The 18,971-nt window shown below is 43.5% G+C and overlaps 1 protein-coding gene across 1 annotated transcript in view; it reads left to right on the top strand.

Annotated features, from left to right (window-relative positions):
• GRXCR1 (glutaredoxin and cysteine rich domain containing 1) overlaps nt 1-18,971 on the top strand; it is a 68,227-nt gene that overhangs the window by 44,181 nt on the left and 5,075 nt on the right. The window contains exon 3 of the mRNA XM_075997741.1: nt 13,494-13,559. Coding sequence (XP_075853856.1) covers nt 13,494-13,559 — 66 coding nt within the window. The remainder of the gene's footprint in view (nt 1-13,493; nt 13,560-18,971) is intronic.

The raw sequence follows: 18,971 nt of genomic DNA, 5'->3' as shown, positions 1-18,971 counted from the left end.
TAGTGTCCTTTCAGCCACCAGAGGGCCCTCACAATATAAGAAAATATATTAAATGCATAATAAAATAAATCATTTATGATACACCCTTCTCTAGAGCGCAATTAAATTCAAATATCTAAATATATGGATTAGAAACAAATATCTAAATATATGGATATTTGTATAAATGCAAATATCTAAATATATGGATTATAAATATCTAAATATATGGATTGTATTTAATTATAAACAATTAAATACAAATATCTAAATATGTGGATTATAAACAAAGTTTCAAATCTGCATTCCCTTTTAGGAAAAGCAAAAGAATTGGGAGAAGCAAGTTTAAATTGACCGTTCAAAAACTTAAAACAAACATAATAAGGATCTTACTATTTGTGGTCTGATTTTGAAGCACATATTTATGCCATTCATTTATACTTCAATTTTGCATATATTTTCTCTGAGAGTTTTTAGCCCATAGGACCTTTTTTGCATAAATATCTAGCTTGTTATCATGATGTTGTGTATGATGACAACTGAGCAAACATCTCACACGGGGGACTTGAGGGAGCAAACAGATCCTGAGCCAAATTGCAGTCTTCATGATGCTCAGGTAGGTTTATGATCCACTGTGCTGTGGTTTTGTTTTGTTTTTGATCACTTCTTGGACTCCCGGCTTGGTGGAGCTTAGCCCAAGATGCCTTTGTCTCCAAACACAAAAATTAAGCTGAAGACCTGACCATATGTCTGGTCCTGATGGTGTTTATTTTCTGGGTTAGATTCAAAGAATGCATGTAATGAATAAAATGAAGCAAGCCATCTGTCTCGCAACAAGGCTTGAAATGCCGAAGAGAGGGGCTCATTGTGGGCTTCCTCTCTGGGTACTATCAAGTCAGGTTTGCAGCAAATCAACAAGGTTTGGTGGTCTCTGGGGGCCGATGCTCACCCACTCCTTTTGATGCTCAGCACCTTTCTCTGACTCACGCTGCCCACCTGAGGCACCGAGGAGGCTGGATTAGAATTTGTGGCTTTCAAATTGATCTGCAGGGTGCCCTAGAGGGTCCTTCGACTTTTCTTTAGGGGGACCCTGATGAGTATCACGAGTGAGAGAGATTTCAGGCTCCCCTCTGAATACCAAACTATCCTCTCCACTTTATTGTATTCCACATGGGGTTTCCCTCTAAAGATTTAAAAGAAACAAAAAGAAGTTTGCTTGGATAACTTCGGGAAGCTCTAAAGCAAATGTCCAAAGTTATTTCGAGCGATGTTATGTTATTTGGGTTTCTCTGGGACGTGGGCCATATTGCTGACATAGGATGGGGGTGATAATCTACAATCAGGTGCAGCAGGTCTTTGTACAGCGTCCAGGCTATTTTAAATTTACCGTATTTCCCCGAAAATAAGACAGGGTCTTATATGTATTTTTCTTCAAGAAGACACCCTAGGGCTTACTATCAGGGGATGTGTTATTTTTTTTAAGGACAGTACAACCATCTCCATTGATTCAGATAGAGTGAAGTCGTCTTCTTCTGGAACACCATCCTCACTCTCCAAACCCCGAATCCCATCCTGAATGTCTTGCGACTCTGTTTCCCTTAGAACCACCGGCCTCGATCTCTCCTGTGGAGCACTAGAGCTCTCACGGGGCAGACGAGAAGGGCTGCTCGTGTTCTTTCCCGCTCCGCGACGACACGCATGGGTTGTGCAGATGCGCTGCGCAGCCACGCCCGTCACTAGGGCTGATTTTCGGGGTAGGGCTTCTATGGCACAAATGCTCAGAAATCCTGCTGGGGCTCATTTTATGGGTAGGTCTTATTTTTGGGGAAACACGGTAGTTACCTGGAAAAGCCAAGGAAGAACAGGCTAAAAAGTCACTGTGAAACACGGAGCACCTTTTGCGTGTAGAATCCTGTGCAGTGTTGTTAAGACAGGCAAAGACTTTAAACGCAGTCTCTGCCATCTAGGCACAAAATTTGACACGTGTGTGTGTGCGTGTGTGGGGGGGTGAGGCACCTACGACCACCTACGACCTCACTATATACTATGCTAGTTGTTCTAAGTGCCAAGTCAGTGGTGGAAAAAAAAAAAAAAAGTTTTATTTAGAAGGAAGAGAAATAAGAGAGACATACTTTGACCAGGGCAATGAAGGAAGGTCCTAAAAAGCAGGTAGCATTTGACCCGTGCCTTGAATATTGACTAAAGTTTCAATAGGAAACAGTGTTGGGAATGCGCCCCTAATTCCATGCCCCACTTGTGTTCCTGGCATGGGTCAAATTCTAGAGAGAACGAGTCTTTGCTATACTGCGATTTATGGAGGTGTGTGATTTTTTTTTTTTTTCTAATGAGGTGTGGTTCCGTTCAGTTCTGGGAAAGATCGAGGTGATGAAATGCGAGGCAAAAACCATTCTAAGGACTCCCTGAATTTTCCTACAGGAATTCAAGGTCAATTGAGATCTTTACAGAATGCCAGAGACTAGGGGAAATGTGTTTATGAAAAGGTTCTTTACCATAAAAGGCAGCTTAGCTCAAAGCTGATTGTAACCAACCTCCTTGCCCTCCAACCTTCCATTGTGGTGGCCAAGTCAAAGCCCAAAATGTGTTATGAGAGTCCACCAAGGGTAGGAGAGTGCCTCCTTTGTTCTTCTGAGTGGGGTCCTGAGATGCCAGTCACACGTTTTTCTGGAGTGTGCTGTGCTGTGTTTTGGAGCTTAAAGACCTGATCCCGAGCTTCATTCTTTTCGTATTCCCTTGGGCGGTTCAAGAAGGGGTCGTGAGAAGGTGCTCTGAGGGCCCGGATGGTGCAGAGTGCTGGCGTGGCACCAGGCATGCTTGCTGCAAATCCTGGCTCCACTCTGCCGTACTGTGTCTCGTCCCTGGGGAAAATAGGGCAAGACCTACCTTTTCAGGTTTTTACAAGCCAAAATGAGAAATAAATCAATTCCCTTCTGTTACTAACTGAGAGCACTCATGCAGAATGACACCAAATCCCAGGTATTTCTTAGGCAGGGGCGCAATGAAGACGAACATATATACTGTTCTGGGGACTGCCACGTTCAGCCTACTCTTTCTCTTTGGGAAGGGCGGGAGCCGGGTTGAAGGAAAATTGTTCATGATAAATAATCTTTTAAGGCCATCTTTTCTAGGTTCAAAAGCACATATTTCAAAATACACTACAATTCATGCTATTAATATATTAGAAAATTGGAGTCAAACATAGGATCAGATGCTCGGTTATACTTTTTTCTCTTGTAGAAAAAAACTCGGTACAGATTTCCTGGACTTCTCGTCATCGTTTAATATTTTGCTATTTTTGAAGTGACGAATTAATAAATAAAGGAGAAAGTAGAATGTGCTATGCTGGCTGGGCCCTTTAGATGATTCAGTGGCCACATAAGCTGTGATATTTGCTTGCTACAAACTTGCACTTGATATCTGCTTGCTACAAACTTGAACTACGACTGAGGCTATGAGGCAAGTGTATTTATGGAATCTCATGTGCAATATATATATATATATATTTTTAAGACTCTAGATGGTTTGTTATCAGAGGAGAAAAAGATCAATAAGAGATGGGGTTATTATGAAAGCCTTTTTGGAACTAGCACAATTTCACTTCTTTGTAACCCATCTCTTAACAGAGCAGACTCAACTTTCTGACTGGGTGACCATGGGCATGGTAGTTAAGCATCCCATGCCTCAGTTTTCACGCCTGCAAAAAGGGAACAACCACTGCCTTTGTCGGTGGGCTTGTAGAGCCAGATCGTGATGGGAAAAGATATCAGGAAACATAACCCTCTATTTCCCATTGCCACTGCGAATTGCCCTGAAAGGATTTTAGAGTCTCCATAATGATAACTTTATTTGTAATGGTTTTGTTCTTTTTTGGGGGGTGGAGGTGGGTATGTCCCATCATCATTTTATCACCATTCTCCTGCAATTGAGAATGTAGGTTCACTATTTTATTTATTTTTATTACTTATTTATTTAGTTTTTGAGACAGAGTCTCATCCTGTTGCCCAGGCTAGAGTGAGTGCCGTGGCGTCAGCCTAGCTCACAGCAACCTCAAACTCCTGGGCTCAAGCAATCCTCCTGCCTCAGCCTCCCAAGTAGCTGGGACTACAGGCATGCGCCACCATGCCCGGCTAATTTTTTCTACATGTTTTTAGTTGGCCAATTAATTTTCTTTCTATTTTCAGTAGAGATGGGGGGGGGTCTCACTCTTGCTCAGGTTGGTCTCGAACTCCTGACCTCGAGCGATCCGCCCGCCTCGGCCTCCCAGAGTGCTACGATGATAGGTGTGAGCCACCGCGCCTGGACCTAGGTTCACTATTTTAGCACATCTTGCAATAAACATCTTTGCGAATGTGATTTTGGTGTTGTGAGACTATCTTTTTGGAGGAGTCTCCGAAAGTGAGATAATTCGGGCCAAGAGCATCAACAGTTTAATGCAATCCAGTTGGGACCAGAGGGCACGGACATTTTAGTATGATCAGGACTTGAGCTGCTGCTGTTCTCTGCTCTGCCATCTTGGCTCTCTGGTTAAACCTGACTCTAAATGTACTCCTTAATGTGGCGTATATATTAATTACTCAGCTAGGACTGCCACAAAAAAACAAACAAACAAAAAACACCTGCAGACATAGGGGCTTAAGCAATGATTCTGGAAGCTGGATGTCTAAGCTCAAGTTATCAGCAAGGGTTGGCGTTTTCCTGAGGTCACTCTCCCCTGCCTTCTCTCTGTCCTCACGTGACCTTTCTTCTGTTCACCTTTACGATCTCATTCGACATTAATTACCCCCTTAAAAGCCCTATCTCCAAATAAAGTCACACTGAGTGTTAGGGCTCCAACATGCGGACTTTGCGGGGGGGAACGCAAGTTAGTCCATAATAGCTTATCACCATGCAAAAATCCCCCATGTGATGTCCATAAATTCGCTTCCCCTTATGTGCTGTTGGGCTCCTCTGGGCTGTCTCTGTTTTGTTTTGTAATAACCTGAGTGCACAACTTCCTCGTCTCTCCCCATCAGTCCACTTCTATCAAGCATGCCACACAGAAGGGTCACGTCGTGTCTCACGTAGTCTTATCTCTGCTTGGAGACACGGTCCCCCTTCCTTGTTTATGTCTTCCCACCACGTTTTCCCCTAGAACAATAAACAGGAGTTTTCCCTTGTCTCTTAGAAACGTTTCAGAAGTACCGAGGCCTCGTAAGGTGTCATCTTCTACTTGCAAGTGATTGTCAATTTATTTATTTATTTTTTTCTACTACATATAGGATCCTTCCTAAAAGAAATGCTGATGCAAGGTGTTAGCATGGTATTCTCTTCCACATTTATATTTGTGATTTCTAAGTGTTTTCAAGGTTGTACGAAGCTTTTATTGAACTGGAGAAAATCGTTTCCTAAAAACTTTAATAGCGTCCAGTTGGGCATAGTCTATACCACTTCGAGGATTTTTCTGCCTTTTAATTAATCATTTCTGTTTCAGTCTTTATTATTTTCTTCTTCTCTCTACTGAATACTTTTGATGTTCATTGTGTAATTTCTTGGACTACTCGTTTATTTATTTTCCTAAGGAATAAAAACTCATGGGCATAAATTTATTTCTTAAAATTATTTTCATAGCATGTGTGAATTCTATTTGTAACATTTTAATTTTTATTGTAGTTACAGTGAAGGAGTTTTCAAACATTAAAAATACCTAATATTATTGGATTAATACAATTATATTCATTTTTCCCTATTGCCCTCCAGTTTGTATATACATGCATACACATTTTTTATGATGGCATTCCCAATACATGGATCATTTAACTCTGCTTGTCACACCTAACATTTTATCGAAAACATTTTTCATTTTTTCCCTAGCACTTATAATGAACTTGGGAATGATTTTATTATATACCATCATGGTGATACATTTGAATTTGTTAAAACATTTTCCTCTTGTTGGAAATTAATGTTTCCTGTGTTGGGGTTTGCTTTATAGATAATGCTGGATTATAGATTTTTGTTTCTATTAAATTATGTTCCTAGCACAAAATCCCAGAGATGGGAGCAGTGAGCTACAGTTATAACTTAGCAATATTCATTAATACATTTTAGTGTTGTTACTTTGGACAATTTGCTATTTTTTTAATGTAAAGGATGTTAGACATGTTTATATACATATTCTCTCTTTTTTTATGGTTTCTTTCTGTTGGTTATCCATTTTCTCTTGCATATCATGGAGTTTTCTTACAATGCATGTCTGAAATTCTTCTTCTGTCACTTTAGTGTTCTGGATTGGGTTGATGTCCATTGGGAGAGAGCTGGTGTTCCGCTTTGGGTGTGTGCTTTCCGTTTGATTCCTCAAACTTTCAGAGTTCTTTCGATGATTCCTTCCCATCTGGATCAGCCGTTGCTTCTTACCTTTGAATTTTCGTTTGGATGATGACGCCGCCCTCTTTAGTCTCTGAGCCAGTAGTTGGTGCTTGTGGGTGAGCTTGGACCACACCCTGTGTGGTGAGTCAGTAGATGCAGTAAAAGGGTGTGCAGAATGGCCTCCCTGTCAGTAGGTGGTGCTTGCTGGGAGGAGCAGGATGCAGGGTTGTTTTGGGCTCTTTTAATCAACTTCTTTTCCTCTGGCGAGGCACTCTAGTGCCTTAGGTGGTGCGTGGGGCACTGGGACTTCCAGGTGTGTCCTTATTCTCCACCTCAGTGGGGCAGGTTGGGGAGTGAGTCTGGGCAAAGCTGTCAGGGAGGGGTTGGAATGGCCTCACTCAGCAGAAAAGTCTGCATGTTGGGTTGGGGCGGTCTGAGACCTACAGTCTGGAGCAGGCCTTGCTCCTTTCCACCCTCCCCCACTCCGTGGCTTCTCCTGGGCCTCTGCCAGCAGTCAGGACCTCATGCCAGTGGGTCTCCCCTGGCTGTGATGTGGGCCGGGAGGTTCCCTGTGCAGGATCGAAGCCTGAGCTGGTCGTAGGGCCCTCCCCTGGGAGGAGGGTTGCCGCTTGAGCACGCTAAATTTGCCCCTGAATGCCCACACACCTTAGCAGGCTCCTTCACAAATATCCCTTCTGTGCCTCCGGGCAATGCAGTTGAGACCTGGGTGCACGGGATCTGGCCTGCAGGCCTGTCCCCTGGGCCCCGGAGATCAATTCCTGACCCTGCCAGGGAGAGGAGAGCTGGTCTCAAGCCACCCATGGGAGCCCAAGCTGGATCAGGGTTTCTCTGTCTTAAGGTTTGCCCTGCTGTCCTGGAGTGGCCAGGCCAGCAGCACCTGGGAGGGCTGGCAGGTAGGGAGCTCACAGTCTGAGCACCCCTCAGTCTGAGGTAGGGCCCCGAAAGGGGAAGGTCTCGTTCCTTGGAGATGCTGCTGGGTGGTGGCTAAATGGTCTCTCCCAGCAGCTGTGGGTAGGAAGGGGATAGGGAGGACACAGCAATATGGCGCCTGCCAATGGGCTTGGGTCTGTTGGGTGGGACCTGACCCAAGGTAGCTGGGGGCTTGGTGCCTTGTCTGCAAGAGGCTCACGGCTCACTGGCGGTGGCCGTCTCTGGGCTGGTGGTGGCTGGTCTCTCCAGCAGCTCAGGAGCCCACCGACAGTCCCAGATGCGAGGGAGGAGAAAGCTAACCGCTCTACCCACACTTGTCGCTTGTCTCCAAGCATCTCAGGGAATTTCTCCTGCCAGTTCTCTGCAACTTCTCGCCGTGGCATCTCCTGTAGCTTCAGGCTCCCTTCCTTCCGACCCTCCTATGATCTGTGTTTGTCTGCCTGTTTACTTTTCTTCACTTTCTTCTAAAATCTTTCCTTCTAGCAGAGACACTCTGGCTGGCAGTATTTCTGGTCCGCCATCTTGCCCCTTCTACCTTTGCACATATTTTCTTTGCACGTGTGGAGATGATCCATTTAAAAACATTTTTGGTGGAAATAACTTTTTTTTTCTTCCCAAAAGGAAAACAGCATTATATGTGATTTCCCCCCATTCTTTTAGACTTTCCTGGAAATAGATATTTGCACAATTATGTGATAATACCATCCACTAGGAGTCACTAGTCTACCACATCCTCACCCCAAGGAGCTTGTACCTACAATTCCATGTACCGTCTTTCCCTCCAAAATAAGACAGGGTCTTATATTTATTTGTCCTCAAGAAGACACCCTAGGTATTATTTTCAGGGGATGTGTTATTTTTTTTAAGTGCAGTACAACCATCTCCATTGATTCAAATAGAGTGAAGTCGTCTTCTTCTGGAACATCATCATCACTCTCCAGACCCCGAATCCCATCCTGAATGTCTTGCGACTCTATTTCCTTTAGAACCACTGGCCCCGATCTCTCCTGTGGAGCACTAGAGCTCTCACGGGGCAGATGAGAAGGGCTGCTCGTGTTCTTTCCCGCTCCGCGACGACATGCACGGGTTGTGCAGATGCGCTGCGCAGCCACGGCCGTCACTAGGGCTTATTTTCAGGGTAGGGCTTCTATTGCCCACACGCTTAGAAATCCTGCTAAGGCTTATTGTGTGGGTAGGTCTTATCTTCGGGGGAACGTGGCTGCATTGGTGGCTTTGAGGAAGGCCACGCGTGGTGCACATCTTATTAAAATGCCGATACATTAGCTGCCTTAAAAAGGGGTATGATGTATATGCCACTCTTTTGATCATTAAATGAATTTTTAAATTAGGCAATGACATTTTAAATCTTTAATGGCTTTTCCAAACTTCTAAGGCAAGAAACAGCATGTCACGTAAGCGTGGATTATTTTGTCCTTAAGGGATTAAACAGAGCGCTATCTTTGAAGAATTAAGAAGCTCAGCCTGTTCGAGTCAAGGTCTCGTTGAGTCTGAGGGCTTAGAAGATGTTTAGTTCAGCACATTGGTGTACTTGCTCAGGACTGATGTCACGCAAAAGGCTTTAATCCACTACCACGAGCCTTACCGGAGAACACCCCGAACATAAACATCCCTGAGCTTTCAGATTTCTTCGTTATCCTACTTCATCACAGGTAGCATTTAATCAATGAAGAATAAATATTATTTTTTTTTTCCAGACTGTTGTGACTTCACAAGCCTGTAGAAAAAAAAAAAATTAGACATTTTTTTCAAGCATGTTTTTAAGGATGAAGTTTAGGGGTCAAAATGATTTCATCAGTATGAAAACAAAATTATTGAGGAAGTGAAGTGGAAATTTAATTTGATCTATAAATCCTTGCTTTATAGGTGGAAATCTATCTACCGAAATCTATCTCTGTCATAAATAAAGTTACAATCATCCGTCCTTGTGACTTGTAGTTTGCTCTGCTGTGGCTAATACTGTCTGATTAAAAATACGCATTATGGCAGGGTAGAAACGGCTTTGGTTGCAAAATGACAGGGAGCAAAGCAAAGGCATAAATTTACTACATCCTGTGTTATTTTTGTGACCCTAATAAGTCATCTTTAACTTTGACCTGAAGTTGTTACTTGGAGAATAAATCTTCCTAGTTTTTCTAACTTGTGCTTTCTGATATGGGGACCTTTTCATTTACACAATGAAGAAATACTGACCAACAATCTATGCGCTTTGAAAGATGTATTGTGTAACTGTAGTAAAACAACAGATTTGCCTGTGATCTCGTTTCATTTCTGCTTTCAAGTTGTCCAGTATTCATTATGCTGTGAAGTCACAACAGCAAAACCGTAACTCCTACGAATTCAGATTCATTGTAGACAGCTGTCATCCTTAATGATCATATTTGAAAGATGATTTTGCGATGTAACCCTCAAAAATCACAGCTATAAAATATGGTAAAATGACATACTGACTTCGTAAAAATATAAACTCCAGTAGATACCATACATATTATGATTTAATATTTTATGTGAATAAAAGGCATATTAGTAAAATATGAGTGTCTCACGATAGGTATGTTTTCTCTTCTCTTTCTCATTCCTCACGGTGGGTTTGGTACCTTTGCTCACAGTCACCTGGCCACCCAATACTCTACATTCTACTTGGTAGAATATTGTTTACTTCTGTTCATTTTTCTTAATTCCCACTAAATCAGTTCAGTCTTTTATTGTGTTGAGTCAGTAGCCATTTTGACAGTTTGCTGAAACAAATCAATTTAATTCTTTGTATGTCAGTTATAGGTATTTTAACTCATATATATATATACACACACACATATATATATACAAATATTCTACATTAATAGAAGATTATTACCTGTAGGTAAGGTACATTTTAGATAAATGATGTCTTAAACTAGGTCACTGAAAGTTGAAATTTGGTTTACCTATATGCTATTTTGTCCTGCTTTTTTTTTTTTTTTTTTTTTTTTTTTTTAATATCCGTGGGGAAATTCAGCTATTTGGTGAAGGTTATTATTAACCACAGAGTAGACTGGCAAATTGTGATTTTAATGAGCAGAAATATTGTGTCTTTCTTTACATTAGGCAATGTCCTGGCTGGTGTTCCAGCTCTATCTAAAATCTATGGCAGAAGGGAATAATAAAAACTGTGTAGCTGAAAATGTATTAATTTTGCTTTTTCTTTTCTTTTTATTTCAGCATATTATGGGGCTACAAAGGTTGCGTGTATTGCCCTTGCCCCCTCTCCCCCCTCAAATCTGAGCTTCAAGCGTGTCCATCCCCCAGACGGTGCACATCTCACTCGTTATGTTTGTATATACCCATCCCCTCCTCCCCCCTCCCACCAATCATTTTGAGATTGATTTAGAACATTTCCTATGTTCTGAATTCCTACTCATTTTTCATTATTTATTTATTTAATTTTTGTTTGTTTTTTTTTTTTTTTTTGAGCATGGTCTCTCTCTGTCACCCAGACTGGGGTGCAGTAGCGTGATCACAGCTGACTGCAACCACAAATACCCGGACTCAAGGGATCGTCCCGGCTTAGCCTCCTGAAGATTTAGGACTACAGGCATGCACCACTCCCGGCTAATTAAATCTTTTTTTTTTATTATTATTTTTGGTGGAGATGGGGCTACTGACTATCTTTTCCCAAGCGTAAGCACCTGTTACACCTCCTGACGCCCAGGTGTTGTGAACATCTGCAACCGCAGGGGACTTGGCTTGATACGAGCAAAGCTTGTGTTTCCGCCCTGAGGTGGAATCTGCCCACAGGGCAGGAAAGGTGCTGGGATTATGTGGTGGAGGAAGAGCAAATTTCAGGTAGTTAAGGGCAACGAGATAGGTGCTTTCTTGGCATACGCGTTTTGTCTCTAAACAATGTCTTGGTAAGAAAAGAGCCGGGAAGCCGTGATAGCTTTTCTCGCACATTCATTTCGTTTGGCGTCGTGGTGGTGCATTTTTTTTTCATTCTAGAAAAAAACGAGGCCCGTGTTCTCCTTAACTGCTTTAGTTCGTGTACCAAATTCCCCCGGGGAGCTCTTTCCCATTTTAGCTCAGCTAACTCTTAAAATAAATAGAATGGAGCAACACTAAAACATTTGCCGGTCGTTACGAAGTTTTAGACTTTAATGTTTGGCCGTGGTGCTTCCATCACCTTTGTTCTTACTTCAGGTTGGAGCGCATCCGTGTTCTCAGCAAAACCCCCAACAAATAAAGGATTGGGACACGCCTCATAGAGCTGTATGTATTCTCTGTGGCCCTGTGTATTCATGCAAGGAGCTTTCTCGTGTATCAACTTGACATTCCTGGTGGTGATTGAGATGACATGAGCTATACGAGACAGACTGAAATAAAATGAGACCAAGAACTAAAGACTCCTATGAATCCCTACAGTGCTGTTTCAACATATGTCAGAAATCTCACCCTGTATTCCAGGTCCTGATCAAATGCCACCAACTAACCCTAACCCTAACCCCAAACTGGACTGATTTGGCATTTCTCTGGCCTCCAGCTGGTCTTCCTCCCCTCCCTGCCGCTGTGACTTCCAGGCCATCTTTTCTTCTGCATCATTCATTGGACATTTATTTTCCATTCTATCCTGTGGGTCAGTTTTTTGTGCATTGACGAAAAAAAAAACTTTTTTTTTTTACATAAAAATATATTGTAACCTCCGTAAGAACTAGACTCTTTTTATTTTTTAAACGAGTCCTGAACGGCACTCTGCTTAGCACAAATAGAAATCCAAAAAATATTTGTTGTGTGCTGCTGATGTTTCTCCCTGTCTTGTTCATTGATCAAAACTCGACTCGACGCCTACTCAGGTCCCCCAACTGGGCCAAGCACCAGGCTCGTGATGGGAACAAGGCAGGTGTGGTCTCTGCCTTTGATTAGAAATAATTGCTCCGAGTTTTCCTTCTTCCCTCTTATGGCTACCGTGTTTCCCCGAAAATAAGACCTACCCATAAAATAAGCCCTAGCAGGATTTCTGAGCGTGTGCGCCATAGAAGCCCTACCCTGCAAATAAGCCCTAGTGATGGGGGTGGCTACGCAGCGCATCTGCACAACCCATGCGCGTCGTCGCGGAGTGGGAAAGAACACGAGCAGCCCTTCTCATCTGCCCCGTGAGAGCTCTAGTGCTCCACATGAGAGATCAGGGCCAATAGTGCTAAAGGAAATAGAGTAGTAAGAAATTTAGTATGGAATTCGGGGTTTGGAGAGTGAGGATGATGTTCCAGAAGAAGACGACTTCACTCTATTTGAATCAATGGAGATGGTTGTATCATCCTTAAAAAAAAAAAAAATAACACATCCCCTGAAAATAAGCCCTAGGGTGTCTTCTTGAGGAAAAATAAATATAAGACCCTGTCTTATTTTCGGAGAAACACGGTATACATTGGGAAGCAGAGTGGGAGAACGTAAGAGGGTAAAGGAGAGAAAAATAGGGTCGTTCAAAGAGACAAGTTGAGTCTGTAGGAAGGTGCGCACACGCATTGACCTCTTGCTCCACCTTCACCATGACGTTATAGAAGTGAAAACCTCAACTCTGGCAGGAATCCCTTGCCTGTGTACACAGTCCCTCTCTGCTTCCTCTCTGGGTGGCCTTGGAATTGTTATTTAATCTCACCGAGGCTCAATTTCTGCTAGCAGTAGAGTCTGCTGCCTCAGAGGAGATGGTATTTGGTGCCTAACCCTTAGCTTTCTCTGTCCTTAATGAGCGTTGGTTGTTATTATTATTGTTGTTGTTGGCTGCTGTTATGGTATCTTTAGAGGTATGACTCTGAGGAGGGCCATGTCCAAGACTGCTGGAAGTGGGGCAGAGACAACCCAGGCTGGAAAATTTGCTCTAAGGGTCCCTTCCCAGATGGCAGATTGGCTCCAGGTTCACCGAGCAACCCTGACAGCTGTGTTGGCCGCTTCCACATCTGGACGTAAACCCGGCCGTTGTGGCTTGCTGGGCAGCCTTCCAAGTGATTGTAGTCAGCCTTGCTAGAGGGGTGGATATTTTGCAGAAGGAGAAATTTCTTTTCCTCTTCAGACCTCCTGGCTGTGAGTTCACTCAGCTCTGAAGGGGGAGAATCATATGCAGGATTCTGTGGGTGAAGCTTTCCTGGTTGGAACTTTGTTTTTCTCAAATATACTAACAAAATGGATTTTCCCCCCCTACCCTCTCTTGTCAATAGGGTGCTGAGAAAATTTTGTCAATGAATGAATCAGGAGAGCTGCAAGACCTCTTAACCAAAATTGAGGTAATTGTGCTTTTGGCAACTTATTTATTGTAATCAAAATGTTAAACCACATTCTGATTGTATAATAGTTGGGTTTGGGCCAGGCGAGGTGGCTCACGCCTGTAATCCTAGCACTCTGGGAGGCCGAGGCGGGCGGATTGCTCGAGGTCAGGAGTTTGAAACCAGCCTGAGCAAGAGTGAGACCCCGTCTCTTCCAACAATAGAAAGAAATTAATTGGACAACTAAAAATATATAGAAAAATTAGCCGGGCACGGTGGTGCACACCTGTAGTCCCAGCTACTTGGGAGGCTGAGGCAGCAGGATTGCTTGAGCCCAGGAGTTTGAGGTTGCTGTGAGCTAGGTTGATGCCACGGCACTCACTCTAGCCTGGGCAATAAAGCAAGACTCTGTCTCAAAAAAAAAAAAAAAAAAGAGTGTTATGTGATACGGTTAATCTATTTATTTCTTGTACCAATATCATACGTTTTTGTTTCGATCGTTTGATAGCCTTTTTTAGGATCTTATAGGGTGAATGTCCCTCACTGCTCTTTTTTTTTTTTTCAAAACAAAATAATAATTGACTTAGCTATTGAGTACTTTGATTCCATTGAGTCTATAATTCCTCAATTCTGCAATTTAATTAACCCCACCAGGATAGATGAAGTAATCTCTCTTTCTCCTTGGGCTCAAAGAATTTTGGAAAGGGGAGTTTTTCCCCTTAAGCTTGTCTCCATTTCTACAGATAATGCAAATAAGGCCCAAGCATTTCAGACTATTCCTAAGGTTCAAAGGAATGGTGTGGTGTCGGCTTCTATCGCTACAGGAACTATGAAGTGCTATGATTCTGCTGGGCTGCTTTGCCCATGTAATAAAACTGATAGAGAATTTGTAGCCACCCAGGAAAGCCAGAGAGAGGGCTGGGATGTAAGGGAAGCCAGTTTGGGTAATGGGACTGGTCCCAGAGAAGCACTGGGAGAGCCAAGCTAAGAGGATTAATGGATACAGGACCCAAGTCCAAACACATACCATCCAGCTGGTTGGGTTTTCGCAATGGAGCAAGAGTTAATTAACATCCACGAAGCAGGAAACAATTGAGCCCTTCCTATGTGGGAAGTGGTTTTTCTTGGTATTTTGTATTAAGCAACTGAAAGCTCACAACGACTCTATTAGGTGGGTTCTGTTATTGTATGAATATTGTATGCATGTTATTGTATGTATGTATTGTATGTATGTTATTGCATGTATTGTATTGTATGTATGTGTATTGTATGTATGTAATTGTATATTAGGTGGGTTCTGTTATTGTATGTGATATGTATTACCCCCATATCACTGAAAGGGAATGGAGGCATGGAGAGATTAAATCACTTGCTTGAGACCTTACAATACAGTCAACGTCTGATCATGGTTCTAACCAGTGTGAGCCCAAGCCCGTAATCTGAATCATGAACATACGCTGCCGTGGCTCTCAAATTAAGCGGCGTGCAGGTGTCTGGGAGATCTGATTGCTGTGACAGGACACAAGGTCTTGGTGAGAGTTTGCTAAGCTGCAGCAGAGTATTAAGTCCGGGGAGCAGTTGGGTTTTGAGAGCCTCAGGGCTCTGGAGGCTAGTGGTGCCTCCTCGAATCTCAGTCGCTGGTGATAACTTTGGAGAGAAGCTAACAGGTCCTCCCAGGCTCCAGTTTCCTTTTGCTTGGGTTGCTTCAGGGCAGTCTGTGACAGCCCACGGGCCCCGGGTTTCCAGCAGTTATCCCAAGTGATGGTGAGGAAGGAGGCTTTGTAGCGGTGGCCGGGACCCTCAGAAACGGAGTCAGCAGGTGACTTCAAGTTTGCCGGCCCGCCAGAGAATATTAGCATATATCCTGCCCAGGTGACATTTGTTCTGGGAAGCTGAGTGGACCTGACTTGTTGATGAAGATTGTCGTTGGGCCTCAAACATGCAAAGCTGGCTGAAGACTGCAGAAACCAGTGATGCGTGTGATGGTTGATATGGAGACCTGGGCTCGGTGGGTCTGGCTGCGCCTGCAGAGACTCTGCCCCTGAAATGAGGATCTGCAGGTCGTACCCCCAGTAAAATATGGGCTCCATGCGGCGGACATGGATTCTCATCTTTTTTTTTTTTTCTATCTTTTACATCAAGTGCCTGGAACAGGGATTGGCATATAATAGGCACCATACGTATTTGTTGAGGGAATAAATAGATGAATGACTCACTGATCCAAAGGTTTTTTTTTTTTTTTTCTTTTTGGAGGAGGCAAAGCAGTGAAGAGATAAAAAGAAAGAAAAATCATTATTTTATGTTGGAGAATGCACGGATAAAAGGAGGAAGGAAAACACCGCTTTTTTTTTTGGTTAAAATTTATATATTTATTCCTGTAAATAAACAAGCTAGAGATTAGAGGCAAAAAGGTGCATGAAGAGTTCCCCTCATCACGCCCCCCCCCCAAAAAATCCCAATAAGATGGGGAGCTGATCTTGCTGGTGTCCACAGAGAGAGCGGGGAGCTCTGAGACAGGCTAGCATCTCACTGGTTCTGGCAGACGCTGGATTAAAGATCTCAGATGGTAAAGAAGCTCTAGGTAAGCTTTCACCTTGCTGTTTTTTGTATTTTTGTTTTGAGGGTACGAGCAAACAGTTTGGTTGTCATTTCTGTGGAGGTTGCCAACACAGCGTCCTTTTTTTTTTCTTGTAATGCTTATAACAATGACCCATTCTGATTCTTCCTGAGGGCTGATGGCTGGGCATTTGTTGTTCATGAAGAACGAGAGGAAAGGTTTCCAGCTGCACACTGAGCACGTCGACAATGGCACAGGCTGTCCCTGCCAGGCACAGGAGCTGTTGGGGACCGTCCTGATCCTCGGTGACACAGGGCTCCGTGTGACGGCACCTCCCCGGGAGGGTAGACGTGGCACGTTCAGAGGCTACCTGCTCACCTGGGCCATCAGGGCATGTCACCTGCCTCTCTCTGAATTCTAAACACCTTATTTATTTAATGAGTGGGTTTACCGCAGTCCGTCCCTTACTGGTTCAAGAATCAATCTCTTACATTCAGGCTCATGCACTTAGGATTATGAGCTACAAATTTTCTCTGTGTCTGCATTTTGTTCAGTGGCTTCTTTCCCAACCTGGAGAATCGAGGATGCCAGTAACACTGGTGAAGAGGGAAGATTCTATTTGTTTATTTTTAACAGGTTGGTCAGGCAGACAGGTGTCTTAGTAGACACCTCACAAGCATTTGCTGGATTAAATAGTTGAATCTAGTTTAAAACAAGATACACAGACAGAGGTGGATCGCCCAGAGCTGGTTATATGCCGAGTGTATACTCTTTGACAGTTTGTTTCATGGGCAAGACTGCTTCGTAGGCAACCGGGACGATGAGGTGTGTGTGGTCACAGAGACTCAGATGAGTGGCTTCCTCTTTGGCAGTACATTTACGGGACTTTCAAGCTCTACTGGCATAGGATTAGGTAATCTGAGGTTAAAAATAGTAAGATCTTCCTTTCCTGGTATTAAAGAAGACATGAAGACTCTTGATCTTAACATCTTGTTCGTCTACGTTAAATCACTGGGAGATAAACTCTTTATATTCCTGAAACTTGATTTTGTGCTACAAAGGAAGTCTGTCTGACAATCATCCGTGATCTCTATCCTTAATATTCTTGTCCGTTTGGTCCTTCATTGGATACATGGGACTTCTTATGTGCTTCAGTTGAGAGGACTGCAGTATGGAGTGGACCTAAGGAGAATGAGGAAGTGTTTGGTCCGACACTATATCCCCAGCGATTCGCACAGTGAAGACTAGTGGTCACTCAAAATATATTCACGTTTGTGGGATGAATGAAGAAGTGAAAAGGTCTCGCCTACGGAGTATCCAGCTTTTGGAGATTTCTCGCCAAGAATATCTGAGCAGGAAGAGGTAAAGGGGAGGATGATTTCTCACTCCTTTTTCTTTTTTTTTTTTTTTTTTCAATTTCACCCCAAAGTGACTGGCCTCACCCCAAGACTACTATTCAGAGGAGGTACATTCTGTTAAATCAGTGCTCTAACGACCTGCTATCTTTGGCCAGGTCTGCGTGGTTTCTTAATTGCTTGAAGGTCGAAGTTTCAACCTCTTCATTGAAAGTGGAAGACTGTTTTGTTACTAATAGTAATGGCGATTGTCAACTCCAGTTATTCCCTCTCCCTCCATCTGGGAACATGATTCAAGTTCTTTGGAGGAATTTCCTAGCTCTTTCTCTATCTCCACCTGAGGATAAAACTGTCTACTTAATTAAGTGCTGGACTTCTTAGGGCTCAAAGGCATCCAACATACGCCAGCTCTTTCCTTTCCTGGGGAACCCCTGAGTTGGAACCAGAGTTCTAATATAACAGAAGTGCTCTTCGAAAGAGGTGGGTAGCAATGAGATATCACTTATCTCCAGTGAGAATGGCCTTTATCGAAAAGTCCCCAAACAACAAATGCTGGCGTGGATGCGGAGAGAGAGGAACACTCCTACACTGCTGGTGGGACTGCAAACCAGTTCGACCTCTGTGGAAAGCAATATGGAGATACCTTAAAGCGATACAAGTGAATCTCCCATTTGATCCAGCAATCCCACTACGGGGCATCTACCCAAAAGATCCAGTGACACTCTACAAATGGGACACCTGCACTGGAATGTTTATAGCAGCACAGTTCACAATTGCAAAGCTGTGGAAACAACCCAAGTGCCCATCCATACTTGAGTGGATTAATAAAATGTGGTCTATGTATACCATGGAGCACTACTCAGCTTTAAGGAACAACGGTGATCTAGCACCTCTTGTATTTTCCTGGATAGAGCTGGAGCCCATTCTACTAAGTGAAGTATCCCGAGAATGGAAAAACAAGCACCAAATGTACTCACCAGCAAATTGGTATTAACGGATCAACACTTAAGTGGACATATGGGAGTAACATCTATCGGGTGTCGGTCAGGTGGGAGGGGGGAGGAAGGGATGGGTGTATACAACCACAATGAGTAAGATGTGCAACGTTCAGGGGATGGACACGCTTGAAGCTCTTACTCGAGGGGGGAGGAGGTACAAGGGCAATATATGTAACCTTAACACTTGTACCCCCATAATACGCTAAAATAAAAAAAAAAAAAAAAAAAAAAGAGGCCGGGCGCTGTGGCTCACGCCTGTAATCCTAGCTCTTGGGAGGCCGAGGCGGGCGGATTGCTCAAGGTCAGGAGTTCAAAACCAGCCTGAGCAAGAGCGAGACCCCGTCTCTACTATAAATAGAAAGAAATTAATTGGCCAACTGATATATACATAAAAAATTAGCCGGGCATGGTGGCGCATGCCTGTAGTCCCAGCTACTCGGGAGGCTGAGGCAGAAGGATCACTCAAGCCCAGGAGTTGGAGGTTGCTGTGAGCTAGGCTGACGCCACGGCACTCACTCTAGCC

The sequence above is a fragment of the Microcebus murinus genome, chromosome 26, assembly GCF_040939455.1.
Source record: "Microcebus murinus isolate Inina chromosome 26, M.murinus_Inina_mat1.0, whole genome shotgun sequence".
Lineage (NCBI taxonomy): Eukaryota > Metazoa > Chordata > Mammalia > Primates > Cheirogaleidae > Microcebus > Microcebus murinus.
The sequence above is the reverse complement of the archived record's forward strand: the minus strand, read 5'-3'. Positions and strand labels throughout refer to the sequence as shown.